Raw genomic sequence first — 18,201 nt, 5'->3', positions numbered from 1 at the left:
CAGGCCCCCCCATACACAGGTCCTGCCCCTCCCCCAGCGCCTGCGCACACAGGGCTCTCAAAGCTCCAGCCATTCCAACCACTGGGTATGCACCCAAAAAGCTGAAATCCCACCTTGCTATGGGCCTGATTCCCAAAGGCCAAGATGCAGGAGCAAGCCGCTTCCCCACGGCCGATGAAGCCGTAGAGCGGACCACGGCTGTGGAACACTGCTCAGCCGGGAGCAGGGGAGGCTCTGACCTCACGACGCGGCAGCACCCACTCCCAGAAGGCCCCAAGACAGGAAGCGGGTAGGGCGCCAGGGCCCCGGAGGGCATGGGGCGAAGGGGCGCAGCGGCAGTGTGGGAGAGCGCGGCTGCGGTGCTGCCCGGGGCCCTCGGGTCCGGGTCCAAGCGTTAGTGGCAGATCCCGCCGGCTTCCTGCCGCAGTTGATGGGCGGGGTTCGAACCGGACTGGGGTTCGAACCCCGGGCCTGGCGCTCTGCTCCCGAGCCCAGGCCCGCCCCTGCTTCAGCTGGGGCTCACGCAGAGCCTGTGTCTGTGGCACCCCGCCCCCCGGGCTGGGCTGGGCCGGGCCGGGCCGGGCGGCCCCGGGGCGGGCGCGGCCCACACAGAGACAGCGGCGTTTAGGAACAAAATTTATTCCAATTTAAAACGATTCATTTCGGGAGAAAGATATGAAAAGTCGGCTTCCGTCGGGGCGTCGGGTGGGGCCCCGGCCGCATGCTCCTGGGGTGGCTGCGCGTGTACGGAGGGGACGTTGGCACGGCGAGCGCCCGGGCCGGGCCGGTTGGCACACACCGCCCCTGGGAGGGGCTAACTGGGCCGGCTGGGGCGCCCCGGCCGCCGCGCCCGAGTCCCGCTCCCTTCCATTCCCCGGACGCCAGGCCGCCCGCGGAGCGCGGCGGGGCGGGGGCGCTATGGCACTGACCTCCAAGGCAGACGTGGCACAGGAGACGCGGCGGGCGCCGGGGTCCCGCGCCCAGGGCCGCGGGCGGGCGCTGTGGGCGGGGCCTCCGCGGGCGCTGCGGGCGGGGCCGCGCAGGGGGCGGGGCCTCCGCGGGCGCTGTGGGCGGGGCGCCACGGGGCGGGGCCGCGCAGGGGCGGGGCGGACGCGCCCCCCCTCCGCAGGCCGAAGCCGCCGCCGCGCCCCCCCAGCCGCCAGCCGGGGCCTCCTGTCTGGGGGACAGACCTGAGAATATTCTGAAAGAGTCCCCGCTGCACCCCGATTCCAAACCCGAGACCCCGCGGCCGGCCCCGCCCGCCCCAGCCCGGCGCGGCCTCCCGGGCGCGCGGCCTCCCGGGCCGGCGGGCGGCTCGGCCGCAGAGCCGGTGAACCTTTTGTTTTGTGGTTTTTTTCAAAAACAAAAACATAACAACAACAAAAAGAACAGTGAGGCACTTCCCAGGGCGCGCGGGCGCGGGCGGGCGGGCGCACCCCACTTCGCGGAGTCCGGGAGCGGCGCGGCGCGGGCCGCGGACAGCAATAACTTAAAAAGAGGCCGGGACGGCCTCGGGCCCAGCGCTCCTCCGCCGGGAGGGGGGAAAACCGGGGGAGGGGGAGACAAGAGACGGTGGCCCGCGCCCCCCCCCCAGCCGGGCCTCGGGACGCCCGGGGTGGATACGGCGCAGGCGCAGCGCGGGCCAGGCCGGCCAGGCCGGCCTCCCGGGGCGCATGCGCACTGCGGCTCCTCCGTTCCGTTCCACTGGCTTGGCTTCGGTTGAATTTCCTTTTTCTTTCTGTAGAAAACGATCGGGCGACAAGGCAAGGGCGGCGGGCGGCCCCGCCCGGCCGCGGGGAGAAGGTGCGGGGGCTGGCGGCGGGCGGGGCGCCCGGGCCGCGGCGCGGCTACACCAGGTTGTACTCCTTCAGGTTGAGCTGCAGGATGGTGTCCTTCACCGCCGCGAACACGAAGCGGATGTTCTCCGTGTCCGTGGCGCACGTGAAATGCGAGTAGATGATCTTGTCGCTGTCGGGGTTCAGGTCCACGAACATCTTCAGGATGAACTCGCGGGCGGCCTGCGCGTCCCGCTGGGGCCCTGCGCACGGCGGGGGAGGGGCTCACGTCGGGGGCCACCCCAGGGGCCTCCAGTCCCCTCCAGGCTGGGCCAAGTCCTGCCTGCCAGGTGCAGCAGGCACTGCTCCCCACCCACCATCCTGCTGGCTCTGGGGTGCAGGGAGGGAGGAGGGCGTCCTGCACGGGGAAGGCCTCGGGGAGGGCACAGGATTGCACCCTGGATCCTCCACAGCAGAGCTGGAGACCCCAGGCTGGGCTGGGAAGGGGCACACGGTATTGGGGGGAGGCAGGTGCTGTCCCTACTCCATACCCCAGGGAGAACAAGAACTCAGCCCAGCCACATACATCACTACTGTGAACCCCACTTTCTGCTGCTTTCCAGCACTCTGACCCCAGGGGGCCTCTGGAGGGAGAGGAAGCTGCAGAGGGTTCCCCAGCAGCTCTGAAGGACCAGGCCAGCAACAGCTGCCTGCCCAGGGCCAGGCCACGCCCCTCACCCTCAGTACCTGCCTGCTTCACTCCTGCCACAAGGCGCACCCCCCGCCCCAGGACTGGCCTCAGCGCCCCTCACCGTCAAACTCTGGGAAGTAGTCGACGAGATGCGAGTGCAGAACCTTGTCCTCCAGCAGGTCCTTCTTGTTGAGGAAGAGGATGACGGAGGAGTTCTGGAACCAGGGGTAGGTGATGATGGTGCGGAAGAGCGCCTTGCTCTCCTCCATGCGATTCTGAGGGAGGAAGGTGGTGTGTGAGCAGGCTGCCCATTTGCCTGCCGTGGGGACTTGCGGCGCATCCCCACCCACCACCCCAGGGGAGCCCCACACACCTCATTATCAGACTCCACCAGGACCTGGTCGTACTCGCTGAGCGCCACGAGAAACATGATGGACGTGACGTTTTCAAAGCAGTGGATCCACTTCCTCCTCTCTGATCGCTGTCCACCCACATCCACCATCCTGTAAGCCAATGGGCGCTCAGCCCCACCCCTGAGGCAGACCCCAACCCCACGTCTGCAGGGGCATCCCTGGGTGAGCTGGGCAGCGTGGCTCCTCATCTCCCCTCTCCCCACATATGGACCCTGGACATGTGGGGACCACTGTCTGCCTCTGTGTCAGGGGCCTAGAGAGGGTCCTCTCCTCAGAGCAGGGGTGTCTGGGGTCTCCTCAAGACTCCAGGACCCCAGCTTAGAACCTAGACAGAGGCTGGATAGGGAGGAAGCCTCCCCATCCCCCCCACTCCAGCCCACCGCCTCTAGGCCCTGGCACAACCAAGCCCATACACAGAATGGCACTGCACAGTGGGAACACAGCCCTACCTCTGCCCTGGTGGCCCCAGGACTCACGCACTGGGCCTTGCCCTCTGGTGGCTCTGAATAAGCTGGGGTGCTGTGTGGGTGCGAGAGACCTGTCTATCTCCAGGTACCCAACTGCCAGTGGCCGAGCCAGGCCTCAGCCCAGGCCCCTGGGCCCTCAGTCCTCCTCCCTGGCTGTGGCCTCCCCATCCCCAGTGGCCTTCCCCCCCCCCCCCCGCATGGCACCTGAAGATGATGTTCTCCAGGTCGAAGGGGTACTCGATGATGCCAGTGGTGGGCACACGGACCCGCAGCACATCCTGCTGGGTGGGCAGGTAGCCCACGGTGGCAATGCGGTCCACGTCAGTCAGGTAACTGCAACACAGCATGGAGGGGCTGCTCAGGGACTGCTGTCCCGGGACAGCAGGACGGGGACAGGACAGGGATAAGGCCTGGCACTGTGATGCCTGCACTGGATGGTGGAGCTGCCTGGATTATTCTGGACTGGGGACAGAAGTGACAGGAACAAGGAAAGCTCCTGGGACAGCTGAAGGGAAGCACGGGGCGGGCCCCGGTGCACCATGGGAACTACTCCATGGCACAGCCCTCTGGCTCTCGGACTCCTAGGAAACCCTGGAGGGCTGGGCCCGGGGCAGGCACGCCGGCACTCACTACTTAGCCGAGTCAGAGAGCTGGAACTCGCGCCGGCGGTCGTAGCACTCCTGGATGCCGGGGTCGTTCCACAGCGTCTTGATGGCGTTCACATACTGCTGCTCGAACGTGGTTACCTTCTCCACGTCCACCTCCCGGATCAGGAGCGCGTTGGCCTGTGGGCAGGAGGACAGGCTGAGTTCACAGGGCACCTGGCCACGGCTGGGAGATCTGACGGCTGCCACGTGGTCGGGTCGTTGCCCCATGGGCATGAGCACCACGGCTCTTGGGGAAGTGGGGTCCTAGCATGTGGCAGCGAGGGACTCTGGGGTACGGCGCTCTGTCCAATTTGTTTCCAAAGGTGACACAGCCTTGTCACACACCAGCAGCAGAGGCAGAGACCAGGAGGCTCTCAATTGACAGGCACGGTGACACACGCCCGTCCTCTTGGCTTATGGGGTACATCCGTGGGGTTGCAGTACAGGCTGGTCCAGTCAAAAACAGGAGACTCACTTTCCTAAACGTTATAAAGCTACACTTATACCTTATTCAAGGACAGTGGTTTTTTTTTTTTGGTTGGTCGTGGGGCTTGAACTCTAGGCCTGGGCGCTGTCCCTGCGCTCTTCAGCTCAAGGATAGCACTCTACCACTTGAGCCACAGCGCCACTTCCAGTTTTCTAGTGGTTTATTGGAGATAAGTGTCTCAGGGACTTTCCTTGCCTGGGCTGGCTTTGAACCATGATCCTCAGATCTCAGCCTCCTCAGTCATTAGGATTACAGTCGTAAGCCACCAGCGCCTGGCTAAGGACAGTATTTTTTTTTTTTTGTCGGTCGTGGGGCTTGAACTCTGGGCCTGAGTGCTGTCCCTTGGCTCTTCAGCTCAAGGCGAGCGCTCTACCACTTGAGCTACAGCGCCACTTCCGGTTTTCTGGTGGTTTATTGGAGATAGGAGTCTAATGGTCTTTCCTGCCCGGGCTGACTTTGAACCGCGATCCTCAGATCTCAGCCTCCTGGGTAGCTAGGATTACAGGCGTGAGCCACCAGCACCTGGCTAAGGACAGTATTTTTAATGTACATGTACTATAAGGACTGTGTGAAATAGTTTGCAAAGGGCTGGGAAGGTGGCTCAGTGGGAGAGCGCTTGCCTTGCATGCATGAGGCCCTGGGTTTGATTCCTCAGCACCACATAAGCAAAAGGAAAAAAGCTGGAAGTGGTGCTGTGGCTCAAGTGGTAGAGCACTAGCCTTGAGCTGAAGAGCTGAGGGCCAGCACCCAGGCCCAGAGTTCAGGCCCCACGACCGGACCCAAAAAAACAAAAAAACAACAAAAAAGAAATAGTTTGCAAAGTGGGTTCCTTTATCAGAGAATTTTCTGATGTTCTAATACATAAGCTTGTATTGTCTCCATTCAAAAAACAAAACACAGAAGAAAATGATCAGAGTAAAAAGGACTGGGTACCAGGCTAGCAATTTTAAGGCCTGGAAGTCATACCTAGTACCACCAAAAATTAAAATTAAAAAAAGAAAAAGAAAAAGAAAAGCCAACTGAACACTGATAGCTCATGCCTGTAATCCTAGCTACTCAGGAGGCTGAGATCTAAAGATCATGGTTCAAAGCCAGCCTGGGCAGCAAAGTCCCTAAGACTCTTATCTCCAGTTAACCACTAGAAAGCTAGAAGTGGTGCTGTGGCTCAAAGTGGTAGAATACTAGCTAGCCTTGAGCATAAAAGCTCAGGAACAGTGATTAGACCCTGAGTTCAAGCCCCATGACCGACCCCCTATTACCCCAAAAAAGAAGAAAAAAAAAAAGAAGAGCCAGACATCGTGGTTCATGCCTGTAATCCTAGCTATACAGTAAGCTGAGATCTGAGAATTGTCATTCAAAGCCAGCCCAGGCAGGAAACTGAGACTCTTATCTCCAATTAACTACCAGAAAACCAGAAGTAGAATTGTGGTTGAAAGTAGTAAGAGTGTTAGCCTTGAGCAAAAATGCTCAGGGACAGTGCCTAGGCCCTGAATTCAAGCCCCATGACCAACCCAAAAAAAAAAGGAAGAAAGGAAAAGCCAAGCAAGAACACAAGTCTTTGAGTTCAAGCCCTAGTGCCAGCAGAAAATAAACCACACCAGGCACTGGTGGCTCATGCCTGTAATCCTAGCTACTCAGAAGGCTGAGATCTGAGGATTGAGTTTCAAAGCACCTGGGCAGCAAAGTCCATGAGACTTTTTTTTTTTTGGTTGGTCGTGGGGCTTGAACTCTGGGCCTGGGCGCTGTGCCTGTGCTCTTCAGCTCAAGGAGAGCGCTCTAACGCTTGAGCCACAGCGCCACTCCATGAGACTCTTATCACCAATTAATCATCAGAAAACTGGAAGTGAAACTGTGGCTCTAGCGGTAGAGCGCTCGCCTTGAACTGAAGAGCTCAGGGACAGTGCCAAGGCCTAGCGTTCAAGCCCCATGACTGAGGAAAAAAAAAAGAAAGAAAGAAAATAAACTACATTTGGGTCAAGCATGGTGGCACATTCCTATAATCTCAGCACTCAGGAAGCAGAGGCAGCAGGATCTCAAGTTCTGGGCCAGGTTGGGCTACAGAGTGAGACACTGTCCCAAAAAGACAAGGGGCAGGCTGCAGCTCAGTGTTGTGTGTTTGTCTGGCAAGGGGCAGGCTGCAGCTCAGTGTTGTGTATTTGTCTGGCAAGGAGCAGGCTGCAGCTCAGTGTCGTGTGTTTGTCTGGCTAAGGAGACCATCTCAGCACCACAGTAAACAAGGCCCGGCACACTGAGACAGGTCTGCAAAGTTCTGGGTGAATCACAGGCTACTCAGAAGCAAGTCAACACCTCCAGGGCTGCGGGGTACAGCAGGGCCTGAGGCCGGCTGAGGCCAGCAGCGCTCACAGAACAGGGCAGCTGTGAGGCGGTGAGGCAGCCAGAGGACCCGGCAACTCCACCCAAGAACTGAACAGACAGACACAGAAGCCACACGGTGGAGCAGTGGAGGCCGCAGGGGGCCTGACAGTGCTCCCCCTGCTGGAGCACCACACAGCCAGGAACAGGACGGGGCTGGCACGTGCTTGTGGCTGCCACCACACTCAGGGCAGCAGACACAAGAGGCCCCGCAATGTGTGGCTCTGCAGAAAGGAAATGTCCAGAACAGGCGGATCTACACAGTGAGGAGGTGGACTTCTGGGGGCCAGAGGCAGGGAATGGGCAGGCATCCTCTGAGGGTGATAGAGTGCTCTGGAAATATGTTCACAGTGATGGCTGAATAATTCTGCAAATAAAGACCATCGGGGTGGTCTTTAACGGATGACCTGTGAAAATCTGGGGACTCAGTGGGCTCGCTGCCCGCTCCTGAGAGGCGCAGGCAGGCATCCTCGTTTGGCCTCGGCGGCCATCCCGAAGGAGGGTGCTAAAAGCTATTTGGAACAGAAGTTGTAGGGCTCAGCTGGGCAGTGTCCAGACCACCAGGGCAATCTGGCCTTCCCAGACTCTAGTCCATGCCTGTCCTCCATGCCATAGGACTACACTTAGGCCTACACAGGGGCCCAGTGCTGGCCAGTCCCCGCCCCAGCCCCGCCCCCCACCCAGTCTCACCCTCGCCCCGCCCAGTCCTCTCCAGCAAGACACACCTTGTTCTGCTCATACTTGTAGAGGATCTTCAGCGTCTCCATGGCACGGATCATGGCCTGCATGGCGGTGAAGATGTTCTGGTAGACCAGCTTGGTGAAGCCCCGCTTGTCCTCCTCGGAGTAGCCCGCCCCGTGGATGATGCGCATCTGCTTGATGAACGTGCTCTTCCCACTCTCGCCTGTGCCTGTGGTTGGGGGGCGGAAGGAGAGGGGAAGGGTCAGCCACAGGGCCCAGGACTGGTGTCACGGCCGCCATGACCCGCCAGCCTGCCCCAGGGCTGTGTGGGCAGGTGCGGTGTGCCTGCTCGCCACATCGGGCGACCTAGCAAGCTGGTTTACTGTCCCTTCCGGACCACTGGGGAAAACCACAATGCATTTTCACCCACGCCACACCCCGGGTGCCGCCTCTGTGGCCTCCACCGCTGCTGGGGCCCAGAGTTTGATTTCTGTGTCAAAAGGCCGTGCAGTGTAATGGGCAGCGCGGGAGGCTCACACGGCACCAGGCAGTGGCGTCGCGGGCATCTTCCTTGACACAGCCCTGACACCCGCTGCGCGGGGCGGGGCCTCTGCACCGCTGTCACCTGCAGGCTCAGCCGCCCGCCGGCGCTGGCTGTCCACACCCTGGCTGCGCCCCTCTGTGGGCATGAGGCCCAACCCTGCAGCCACTAGGGGGAGGTGGCTACCTGCCAAGGATGAACACGGAGCCTCCTGCTGCCCTGCCTGGGCAAAGGGTCCCCCTGCTGGACAACCAGGACTGGACCACCGAACCCAGCCTCAGGATGAACCCCATGGCAGCTGCCACATGGGGCCTCACAACAGCGCCCCACAGCTTGCCCCCTGCCGCCTGCCCCCACGCTGGCTGGGGGGGAGCACCCACACATCTCTGCTTGGGCTGGAAAAAGGGGTAGATGGAATAACCTGCCGAGGCGTCCCCTCCATGAGCAGGCCAGGGCGCCCCACCCCCCGCAGCCACCCTCCCAGACACCACCCGGGGTCTCTGGGGACAGAGGAAACAAACTCTTACAAAAAGGCACCCCGCCATGTGGATGCGGTGGTGAAGAGCAGGCGGGAGAGGGCACTGCGCCAGCGCCCAGCCCAGGGCCGGCCTTGTTGGGAGGGGGAGGCCAGGCGAAGCCCAAGGTCCCCTGGCCACAAGAGCTGCAAGCACAAAGCGGAAAGGCGGGGTGCTCGGCCGGGCACGGGGAGCGAATGCAAGGTGCATGTGGCTGCCATGCACGCTTTTCCCTAACGAGCTAACAGCAGCCAGCCTGAGGGGCCTGGGGAACTGTGGGGCAAGGGCAAGCACCCCGACAAGTGCACGTGTAAACACACCCACTTACAGACAGGTGCACACACACCGGCACACATGGGCAGAGCTGGCAGTGTCCCAGCTGAAAGGCAGAATCGGGGACCCCAAGCCTTCAGGGGGCCAACAGTGCCGGCTGACAGGCAGGGAAACCGGGGGTGCCCAACAGCACGGGACAGTCTAGGGACGCTGTGTCTGCTCCTCTGGGACCTCTTCACAGGCTTTGTCCCTTCTGAAGTTGACAGAACTCAAAGCAGCAAATGTACGGTGCCCACCAGGCCCACGCCCAGGTGGAAAGGGGCTCTTCGGTGCCCGAGGAGAGAGGGGCAACCTGTGCCAAGCCCCACAACTGCCGCCCCGTGAGCTCCTTGGCCAGAGCTGGCCCAGTGCCCCACCCCCAGCTCACCTGTCCATGCTGACAGCCGCCGTGACAGCCACCAGCAGCCCCTACCGGAAGCCAGGGGAGTGCTCCTGGGGACAGCGTGGCCCACTACCCCATTCCCCTGGGACCAGGGTGCCACACAGGGTGCCAGCAGAGGTGGTCACCCCTCCACAGATGAGTGGCCTTCCAGGGGAGCAGCTCTGACTGAGCAGGGCGCCTGACCACCAAGGCCAGGAGAGGAGCCACGGCCACTGGCCACCCAGCCAGGCGCTCATCCACCACCAGACAGCTAGGGCCAGGACCCAGGGCACAGCTCAGGTGGCACCGGCAAGACTGCCTCTCAGGCTCCCTGCGACACGGTGGGGACTACTGCGACCTATCACCCAGCACCCCAGTCCTGGCCAAGTCAGCACCTGCCATGGAGGACACGACACCCACGGTCACAAGCACTACCGCGGCCCTCAGCGTCAGGCCCCACGGCTTCAAGAAGTAAAAGTAGAGCCAGCCTGGTGGCACTCCCACAGGGGAAGGGCCGCTGGTGACAAGCACGACAAGCCCCAGACGGAGTGCAAGGAAAGCCCCAGCCCCTGCGCCAGGCCGTGCAGGGGTGAGGTGGGGATGGAGGGGCGTGAGGGGCTGCAGACACCGTGGGGCGCAGGAGGCCAGGGGCTGCTGTCAGTGCGGATGCCTCCTCCCCTGGTTCTCAGCAGAGGAGGAGGGCGGGAGGCAGGGCCGGGGATGCGGGAACACGGAGGATGCCTGTGGCCACCACCGCTCTCCCAGGCTGAGACTCCTCTTCCCGTGCCCCGTGGCCCCCGCCTGGGAGTGTGGGGCACGGTGGGCAGACACGGCAGCCCACAGCCCTCTACACTCCCCAGCGCTGAGTAAACCTTCGCCCTCCCACAGCCACACTGCTCCCCACCCCCAGGATGCTCCCGGGATGGAGGGGTCCACTCAGACCCCAGCCCTTGCATGGACAGGGCTGCAAACATCTCTGGAACCAGCCAGCACGACAACCCAGAACAGCTGCTTCCTTCTCCCCGGGTCCACCACCATGCCAGCCACCCCACCTGCAGGGCATGAGGTCCAGAGCAGAACCAGATACAGCCTACAGGTCAGTTGGCACACTCAGTCACTACGACCACCAAGAGCGGCCAGAGCCTATGCTGCCACTAATATACAAAGGAAGAAATGAGGAGCCAGGCTGCCTGACAAAGCCACACCCAGCCGGTATGTGGGAGGGAGGATAGATGGGTGGTGGGTGGGTGGATGGATAGATGAGATGAATGGATGGATGGATGGATGGATGAATGGGTAGGTGGATGAACAGATGGATGGGTGGGTGGATAGATGTATATACATATATGGATGGATAAATGACTGGATGGGCAGATGAATAGATAGATGAATAAGTGGTTAGATGGGTAGATGGATGAACAAATGGGTGGATGGGTGGATGTATGGATAGATGGGTGGGTAGATGGATGGATGGATGGGTGGGCAGGTGGATGGGTGGGTGGAAAGATGAATGAATGGGTGGACAGACTGATGGACAGATGAATGGATGGATGGGTAGGTGGATGAACAGATGGGTGGGTGGACAGGTGGATAGATTGTGGATAGATGCATGGATGTATGAATGGATGGATAGGCAGGTAGATGGGTGGGTGGATAGATTGATAGACGGATGGATGGATGGATGGATGGATGGATGGATGGATGGATGGATGGATAGATAGGCAGGTAGATGGGTGGGTGGACAGATGAATGAATGGGTGGATAGATGGATGGATGGATGGATGGATAGGCAGGTAGATGGGTGGGTGGATAGATGAATGAATGGGTGGATAGATTGATAGACGGATGGATGGGTGGATGGATGGATGGATGGATAGGCAGGTAGATGGGTAGGTGGATAGATGAATGAATGGGTGGATAGATTGATAGACGGATGGATGGGTGGGTGGATGGATGGATGGATGGATGGATGGATGGATGGATGGATGGATGGATGGATGGATAGGTAGGCAGGTGGATGAACAGGTGGGTGGATGGGTATGTAGATAAAATGTATGTGTGTATGGATGGATGGATGGATTAATGGATGGATGGACAGGTGGACGGGCAGGTAGGTAGATGTATGTATGTATGTATGTACGTATGTACGAATGGACGTTTAGATGAGTGGACACAATGCTGGCCCACACAGGGGCCATATCTGGGAGTAGAACATGGATGTTGTGTCACAAGTGGGGGTCGGCAGCCATGTCCTAGCTGCAAGGTCACAGCCTGACCACCAGTGGTTGTGGCTGTGATGCTGTGGCTGTCAGGACAGGTGTGCCATGTCTGGTCAGGGTCAGGCGAGGCACCCTGATGCCATGGGCCCCATGGGAGACCCTCCTGTGGCTGAAGACACGGGTCAAATGGGCACAGCCACAGTCCAGCTCGCGGTGTTTCCGCCCCAACTCCACTTCATCTCCAGAACCCTGAGAGGTGCTACCCCTGAGAGTTCTGTTTGAGAGTTGGGGAAACAGACAGAGAGGGAAAGCAGCCCTCTTGAGATCACAGAGTACTAAGTGCTGGCCTGAACACAGGAGAGTGTGCTAGGCCGTCAATTTCCTTGTCCCTTCACTCCCTCCTGGGAAGCGAGAAGCCAGGTGGCGCCGGCTTCTGCCCTCAGGAGCACCTTGTGGCCTGTAGGCAACAGACGTGATCATCACAAGTGGGTAACAGATGGCCTCTGGACTCAAGGCACAATCTTATCTCCATGGTGGTGACAGAGTCTGCCAGGAGCCGGTGTTGGGCTGCCACCCTTCCCAGGTATCTCAAGGTAGGGATGCTGATGGCCACAGGTCAGATTCCAGTGGGGCTGGGCAGACCAACCCCAGGAGGCATGGCCAGCCCACCAGACTCACCCCAGTGACACCCACCCCTCACCCTTCCGGACCCCACCCTAGCCTTCTCCCTCTACGAAGCCCCCAAGCCAGGCAAGCCTGGTGGGAGCACCACCCAGCCAGGGCCAGGTGGGCTTGGCACCCCCGCCTGCTGCTGAATGAGCTCCTGAAACCACCAATCTAGAGGAGATGGGCTGTGGAGAGTCCAGTCTCACAGGCCTCTCTGGTGGGGACAGCTCACCACAGCAAGAGCACGGAGGATGCAAACCTGTCTCCTCAAGGCTGGGACACAAAAGACGCTGGAAGCTGGGCAGGGTACTTCATGCCTACAATCTCAACTACTCAGGAGGCAGAGATCAGGAAAACTTTGGTTCTACACCAGCCTGGGCAAAAAGTCCAGGAGACCCCATCTCTACCAATAAAAAGCTGGGCATAGATAGTGTAGACGGAAGACAAGGCCCACGCCAAACAGGGTGTAAATAAAGTGCAAGACCCTAGGCTGAAAAACTGAGCAAGAAGGCCTGGAGGCATGGTTCACTGTCAGAGCCACTGCCTAGCAAGAAATGAGGCGCTGAGGTCAAACAGCACCGGGAGAAAGGACATGCCCCTGATGACCCACGACCTCCCATCAGGCCTCCTGGCTTAAAGGTTCCAGCCTTCCCCACAGTGCCAAGCTGAGGACCACGTCTCCAGCATGAGGCCACACCCCATCTAAGCCACAGACACCTGAGGATGAGGACAGAGCCCTGCCTGCCCAGATGTCCCCACGGAGGCTCGCCAGAGACAGGGGAAGCAGAGCAGGAAGACGGCCGCTCCCCACTGGGCCTCCACCCAGTCCCACCTGGTCAGCCCGCCCTCCCTCCATGGCCAGGGGGCATGGCGCACAGGACAGCTGGTCCTGCTGCCAGCTCCTCCCCGCGCGGGACCCGCGCCCTCGCCAGGCCAGCCAGGCCACCGCGTGGGGACCCCAAGAGGGCTGGTGGTCACGGATGGGGACCTGTGTCTCATCTCCAGACCACGCGCTCCCGTCCTGCCACCCTGGCCCGGCAGTGACGGCAGGAAGTGCTTGGGCAGAGCCCCGCTGCACGCAGGATGCCAGGCTCAGCAGCGACACAAGTCTCTCTGCTTGGCAGTCTGGTACCATTGGGGGGGCACTTGCGCCCCAGTGCTGTGCAAGCCTGCAGTGGGGACACAGGCTCTCCCTCTGCCGTGCCCGCTGCAGGCCGGGCATCCGTCAGACGGGGACACAGGAGCTTGCAGGCTGCAGGACACAGGGGGACCGCCCGGGACCCCGCCTGCCTGTGAGCAGTCACGGCATGCGGGGCTCACACAGCTGCGTGCCCCATGTGACCGCGCTGTCAGCAGCAGCGGCGGGGACCTGTGTGGCTGTCACCAGCAGACTCTTCACATGGAATTGGAGGAGGGGGGAGGCAGCAACCACGGTGCCAAGGAGAGAAGCCCTAGGCAAGTGCTCTGTGGAATACCCTTCGCAGCACTGGGGTGCAGGAAGGCCACAGTGAGTAACCCCCAACAACAGCATTGCCAGGGTGCTCCCTGAGCTCTCAACCGCGCCTGGGCCTGGGGAAACTGAGGCACGTGCAAGCACACAGCTGGCTGTGGCAGTGCGGGCCCCACCCTGGCGGGGGAGGCTGGGCATTGGGGGTTGTGAGGAGGCCAGGGTGGGGTCTGGGCAGGGGACTAGCCACGCCTAGGTGACAGGTTCAACGGCTCTAGTCACCCCAGGACAGGAGTGGTGGCTGCCAGGAGGGCAGGGGTCAAGGGGGGGAGCTGGGAGGAAGGACCCACCAGTCACTGCTCAGAGCTCAGTCAGCGCCCACCCTCACAGCGCCCTGCTCTAGGACACCCTGGCGCCTCACTGTCCCCATTCACAGGAACATGAGCACCCCGCTGGGGACTCGGAGGGGGCCAACTGCCACCCTGCTGTCTCCCCTGGGGCCACCTGCCCGCGGTGCCGGCTGCCGCATCCCAGGCCACCGCCGCATCCCAGGGCCGGCCGGGCTTCCCCTGTGGAGCCTGCCCCACCTCTCAACTCCGCATGTGACGGCCGCTGGCGGGAGGCGGCACTTCCTCCGTCGGCAGCCAGCTGGGGCACGGCGCAGCCGGTGGGCCACGGGAATGGCCACAGGGGCGCCCTGGTTGACCTGTGGGCACACAGCTCAGGTGCTGCCTGCGCCCCGAGCCCTTCACCATGCAAGCTGACTTTTCCCAGGGGTGCCTACAGGGGCTGGGTCCCTCAGGGACAGGCAGGGAAACTGAGGGCACAACGGATGTTAAAAGCTCCGGCTTGGAGCTCACAGGTCCCTGGGCGGCCTCCAGGACCACGCCCTGACGGGGGTTTAGAGATTTAGCATACATGGGGCACAGCTCAGAGATCCCTATGGGGTCTCCCTCTGTGGAGACGGAGGGGGGGGAAGGGGGGGCCGGGACCGCGGAGACCCTGGCAGGCAGGAGGTGGCCACTGCCGGCCTCCTTCCCGGTAGGGCACGGGAGGCACACCCAGCCCTCCAGCCGCCCCCAGGGCAGATCCGGCTCGGGCTGCCCAGCCAGCAGCACAGGGGACAGGAAGCTCTCGGACTGACCACCCTGCTTTATTTAGAAAGCCGCCAGCAGCCGGCTCAGCCCTGCGTGCACGCCAGGCCTCGGGAACAGGCATTCCCAGCAAGGCCTCGCCTTTCTCTAGCCAGAAACCTGGGCACGGATCGCAACAGTCTCCTAGGTGGCCAGGCTATCGAGTGACAGGAAGCCTCTCCCCCCACCCCACCCCCGCCCCGGCGCCTGCGGGACCCCAGCGTCGGCAGTGGCGGGAGGGGAGGCTGGAAGGACACATCCACTAGCCACACAGTCCATGTCCCTCCCAGCCCATGGCTGCTGACGGCTGCCACCGACAGGCACCAAGGAGACCAGCCTGGGACCAACGAGAGACCAACCCCGAAGACCCTGCAACAGCCCCACAGGGCGCCGCGCTGCGCCTGCCAACACTAGGCCGCCTCTGTGAGGAGTGGGGCTCCCCGCATGGCATGGGAGCAGGGCAGAGACCCTACAAGGACCACTGTCTATGGGGCGTCACTGCAGAGCCCAGGACACACCCCCAGAGAGAACGACCCCTCCCCCCTCATCCCTCCCCCCCCCCCCCCCCCCCCCCCGCAGCCCAGGCAGTACAGAGGACGAGGCCCTGTCCTAGCTGGTGGCAGACCCAGGTGTGAAAGTGGTCCCTGGGAGCCCAGGTGAGGCCCTGCCCCCCATGCCCACTCTGCCACCCAAATGGGAGCAGTGGCAGCAGAGGGGCGCTCCCACGCGAAGGGGGAAGAGTGGGCTTGTTCCAGAGGAAAGGCAAACCCCACCCTGACCAAAGAGACCACAGGGCCTGTCCTCAAAATACCAGAGCGCCACTGGCTACACATTTGTGGGAGCAGTGGCTGTGGCCCCCAGGGAGCCCTCAGCCCCCCCCCCTCGATTAGCTTGCCACACAGGACAGTGCTTTCTCTAGCTGGCAGCTAACATGGCACGATTCCCACAGGTGGGGATGGTACAGAGCAGGGACTCAGTGATGAGCCCCAGGCCCCCCCCCGCATCCTCCCCCCACATCAAGGCCCTGACAAAGCCCTCAACATGGGACAGAGGGTCCCATGTGGGGTTGTCCAAGGGGCCCGGCCAACGCCAGCCCCTCTGTGAAGCCCTCCCAGCACCCAGCACACCTGGGGCCTCAGGGCCTCCACCTCAGCATTTCCACCTGTCCTCCCTCTCCTACCCACCCGCCATGCACCGACACCACTCTCCTGAAGCAGGGCAGGATGGGAGGGACTACAGACACTCCAAGCCGCTAGGCTGGGGACCTGCCCAGCCCCACTGCAAAGCTTGAGTCAAGTCAACCTCAAGCCCAGGCGCAGGACAGGAGGCCCAAAGATCACTCCAAACAGCTCTAGGCATCTGCACAATCCAGGTTACTGGGAACTGGGACTTGAACTCAGGGCCTTACACTCTATTTGGCTTTATTACTCAAGGCTGGCCCTCTTCTATTTCAGCCACAGCACCTCTTTCAACTTTTGCTGGTTAACAGAAGATTAAGAGTTTCTCAGATTTATCTGCTGGGGCTGGCTGGACCTGCGAAGCTCAGATCTCAGCCTCCTGAGTAGAGGGAATTACAGGCACGTGCCACCAGTGCTCAGCATTACCAGCATTTCCACACAGACAGTCTCCTCCTCTGGGCAGAAGCCAGTCCATGCCAGCCACCAACTGTGGAGCCACCATTCCAATCTGTCCACTGTCTCCTGGGGGGACACCCAAAGCCCTTGGGAGAAATCACACCCACTTGGGGGAAAAAGTACCAGGAAAGCTTTGCCACCAAGGCCAGTGTCTGGGAGCCACAAATGCTGCCTTAGGACACTGACCTGTGTGTGGCAGCACGCCACCAGCCCGTGGGCACGTCAAGGCCAGTTCCAGTGCCTGCCTCCATGTCCGCCTCAGCCCCCTCTGCCCCCAGCGCCTCTATACCAAACCCCTCTTCACCCAACACCTTCTGCTTCTGCCCCAGCCCCTCTGCACCCACGTCCTCTGCCCCAGAACCTCAAGACTCAGCCCAAAGCCTTCTGCCCCTGGGTCTTCTGCTAGCACATTCAGTCACCAAGTGTCTCTGACATCGGCCCTACCCTGGATGCTGTCAGCAGACCCTCTTATCTCAGTGCCTGTGTCCTGAACCCCACTGCCCCCAGCCGCCTTTCCGCCGGCCCCTCAACCCAAGACAGCCCCTGCCCCCACCTGCCCCTGCTCTGCAACTCCCGGAGGTCTGTGCAGACGCTGGGTGACAGGGACACAGCTTCTGTTTTGTAAACCCCTGCCAAGGGCCATTCCTCCCTGCTCTCATTTGGGCCCTTATTTGGGGTGACAACACTCCGCCATCTGGGCCTAGGTGGCCGGACTTGGGCACCAGGTGTGCCTGGGGCAGCGGGAGCCTCCACGGGAGGGCCGGAGGCCCAACCAACCCCAGCCCGCCCAGCTGGGGGGGGAGCCGCCTCGGACACCCCCAGGGGCGTCCTCCCAGCCTCGGTTGGTCGGCAGAGGGACGCAGGGCGGAGGATGGCTTTGCAGGGGCACCGGGGACCGAGGAGGACCCCGGGGGGCGGGGGGAGAGGGGGCGGACCGAGTAGGTCACGGCTGGGATCCACCTGGCGGCCCGCGAAGGGAGGGATCCCGCGGATCACAGCCCGGGGGAAGAGATCGGGGACAGCCGTCCCCACCCCACCCCCAGTCGGCAGCCACGGGGCGACGGCCGCGGGGGGAGGCGCGCGGGCCGCGGCCTGGCCGCCCGGCCCGGGCCCCGCAGGGACCGGCTCTCCCGGCGGAGCGCGGGCCCCGGGCCGGGCCGGCGGCGGCGGCCACTCACCGAGCAGCAGCAGCTTCAGCTCGCGCCGCGCGTCGCGCTTGTCCCGCCGCAGCTGCTTCTCAATCTCGGCGTTGATGCGCTTGGACTCCTTCACCTCGTCGCTCAGGCAACACGCCATCATGGACTCCAGAGTCATCGTCCCGGCCCCGGCCGCGGCGGCCGCCGCCGCCGGCCCCCGGCCCGGCCCGGCCCGCCGGAGCCGCCGCCTCGGCTGCGCCCGGCCCCGCCCTCGGCTCGGGCCGCCGCTCGGCCGCGGCCGCCGGTCCTCCGCTCGGGCCGCGCCGACGCGGACCCTGCCGCCGCCCGCGTCGCCTCGCCGCCCGCCGCCACCGCCGTCGCCGTCGCCGCTGCCACCGCCCGCCGCTGCCGCCGTCACCGCCGCCGCCGCCGCTAAACCGCAGCCGCCGCGATCGAGCGACAGCGCCGGACAACCTAGCGCGCTGGACGCCCACGACGACTGGCAGGCAGCGCGGCCAATGAAAGTGGCCGGCGGCCGGCGCGCGCACCGCGGGGGTGGGACTAGCGGACCGGGCGTGGGGGCGTGGCCTCGGCGCCGGAGGGCGGGGCGGGACGAAGTGGGGGGGGGGGGGGCACGCGCGTGTGGACGCGCCGACGTGGGAAGGGGCCGCGCCGCCGGGAG

General features: G+C 62.6%; 1 protein-coding gene across 1 annotated transcript; it reads right to left on the bottom strand.

The window, feature by feature from the left end:
- Window positions 1–1,718: 1,718 nt before the first annotated feature.
- On the bottom strand, window positions 1,719–17,737 carry Gna11 (G protein subunit alpha 11). Its single transcript, XM_042669931.1, has 7 exons — window positions 17,562–17,737; window positions 7,579–7,763; window positions 3,977–4,131; window positions 3,551–3,679; window positions 2,840–2,969; window positions 2,588–2,741; window positions 1,719–2,038 (listed from the first exon to the last, which is right to left on the bottom strand). Exons 1-7 carry the CDS (start codon window positions 17,695–17,697, stop codon window positions 1,848–1,850), a joined length of 1,080 nt encoding a protein of 359 aa, XP_042525865.1. The 5' UTR covers window positions 17,698–17,737; the 3' UTR covers window positions 1,719–1,847.
- Between the last annotated feature and the right edge of the window lie 464 nt (window positions 17,738–18,201).

The sequence above is a fragment of the Dipodomys spectabilis genome, unplaced genomic scaffold (assembly GCF_019054845.1).
Source record: "Dipodomys spectabilis isolate Male_0828 unplaced genomic scaffold, ASM1905484v1 ptg000511l, whole genome shotgun sequence".
Lineage (NCBI taxonomy): Eukaryota > Metazoa > Chordata > Mammalia > Rodentia > Heteromyidae > Dipodomys > Dipodomys spectabilis.
This window is presented reverse-complemented; position numbering and strand designations above follow the sequence as displayed.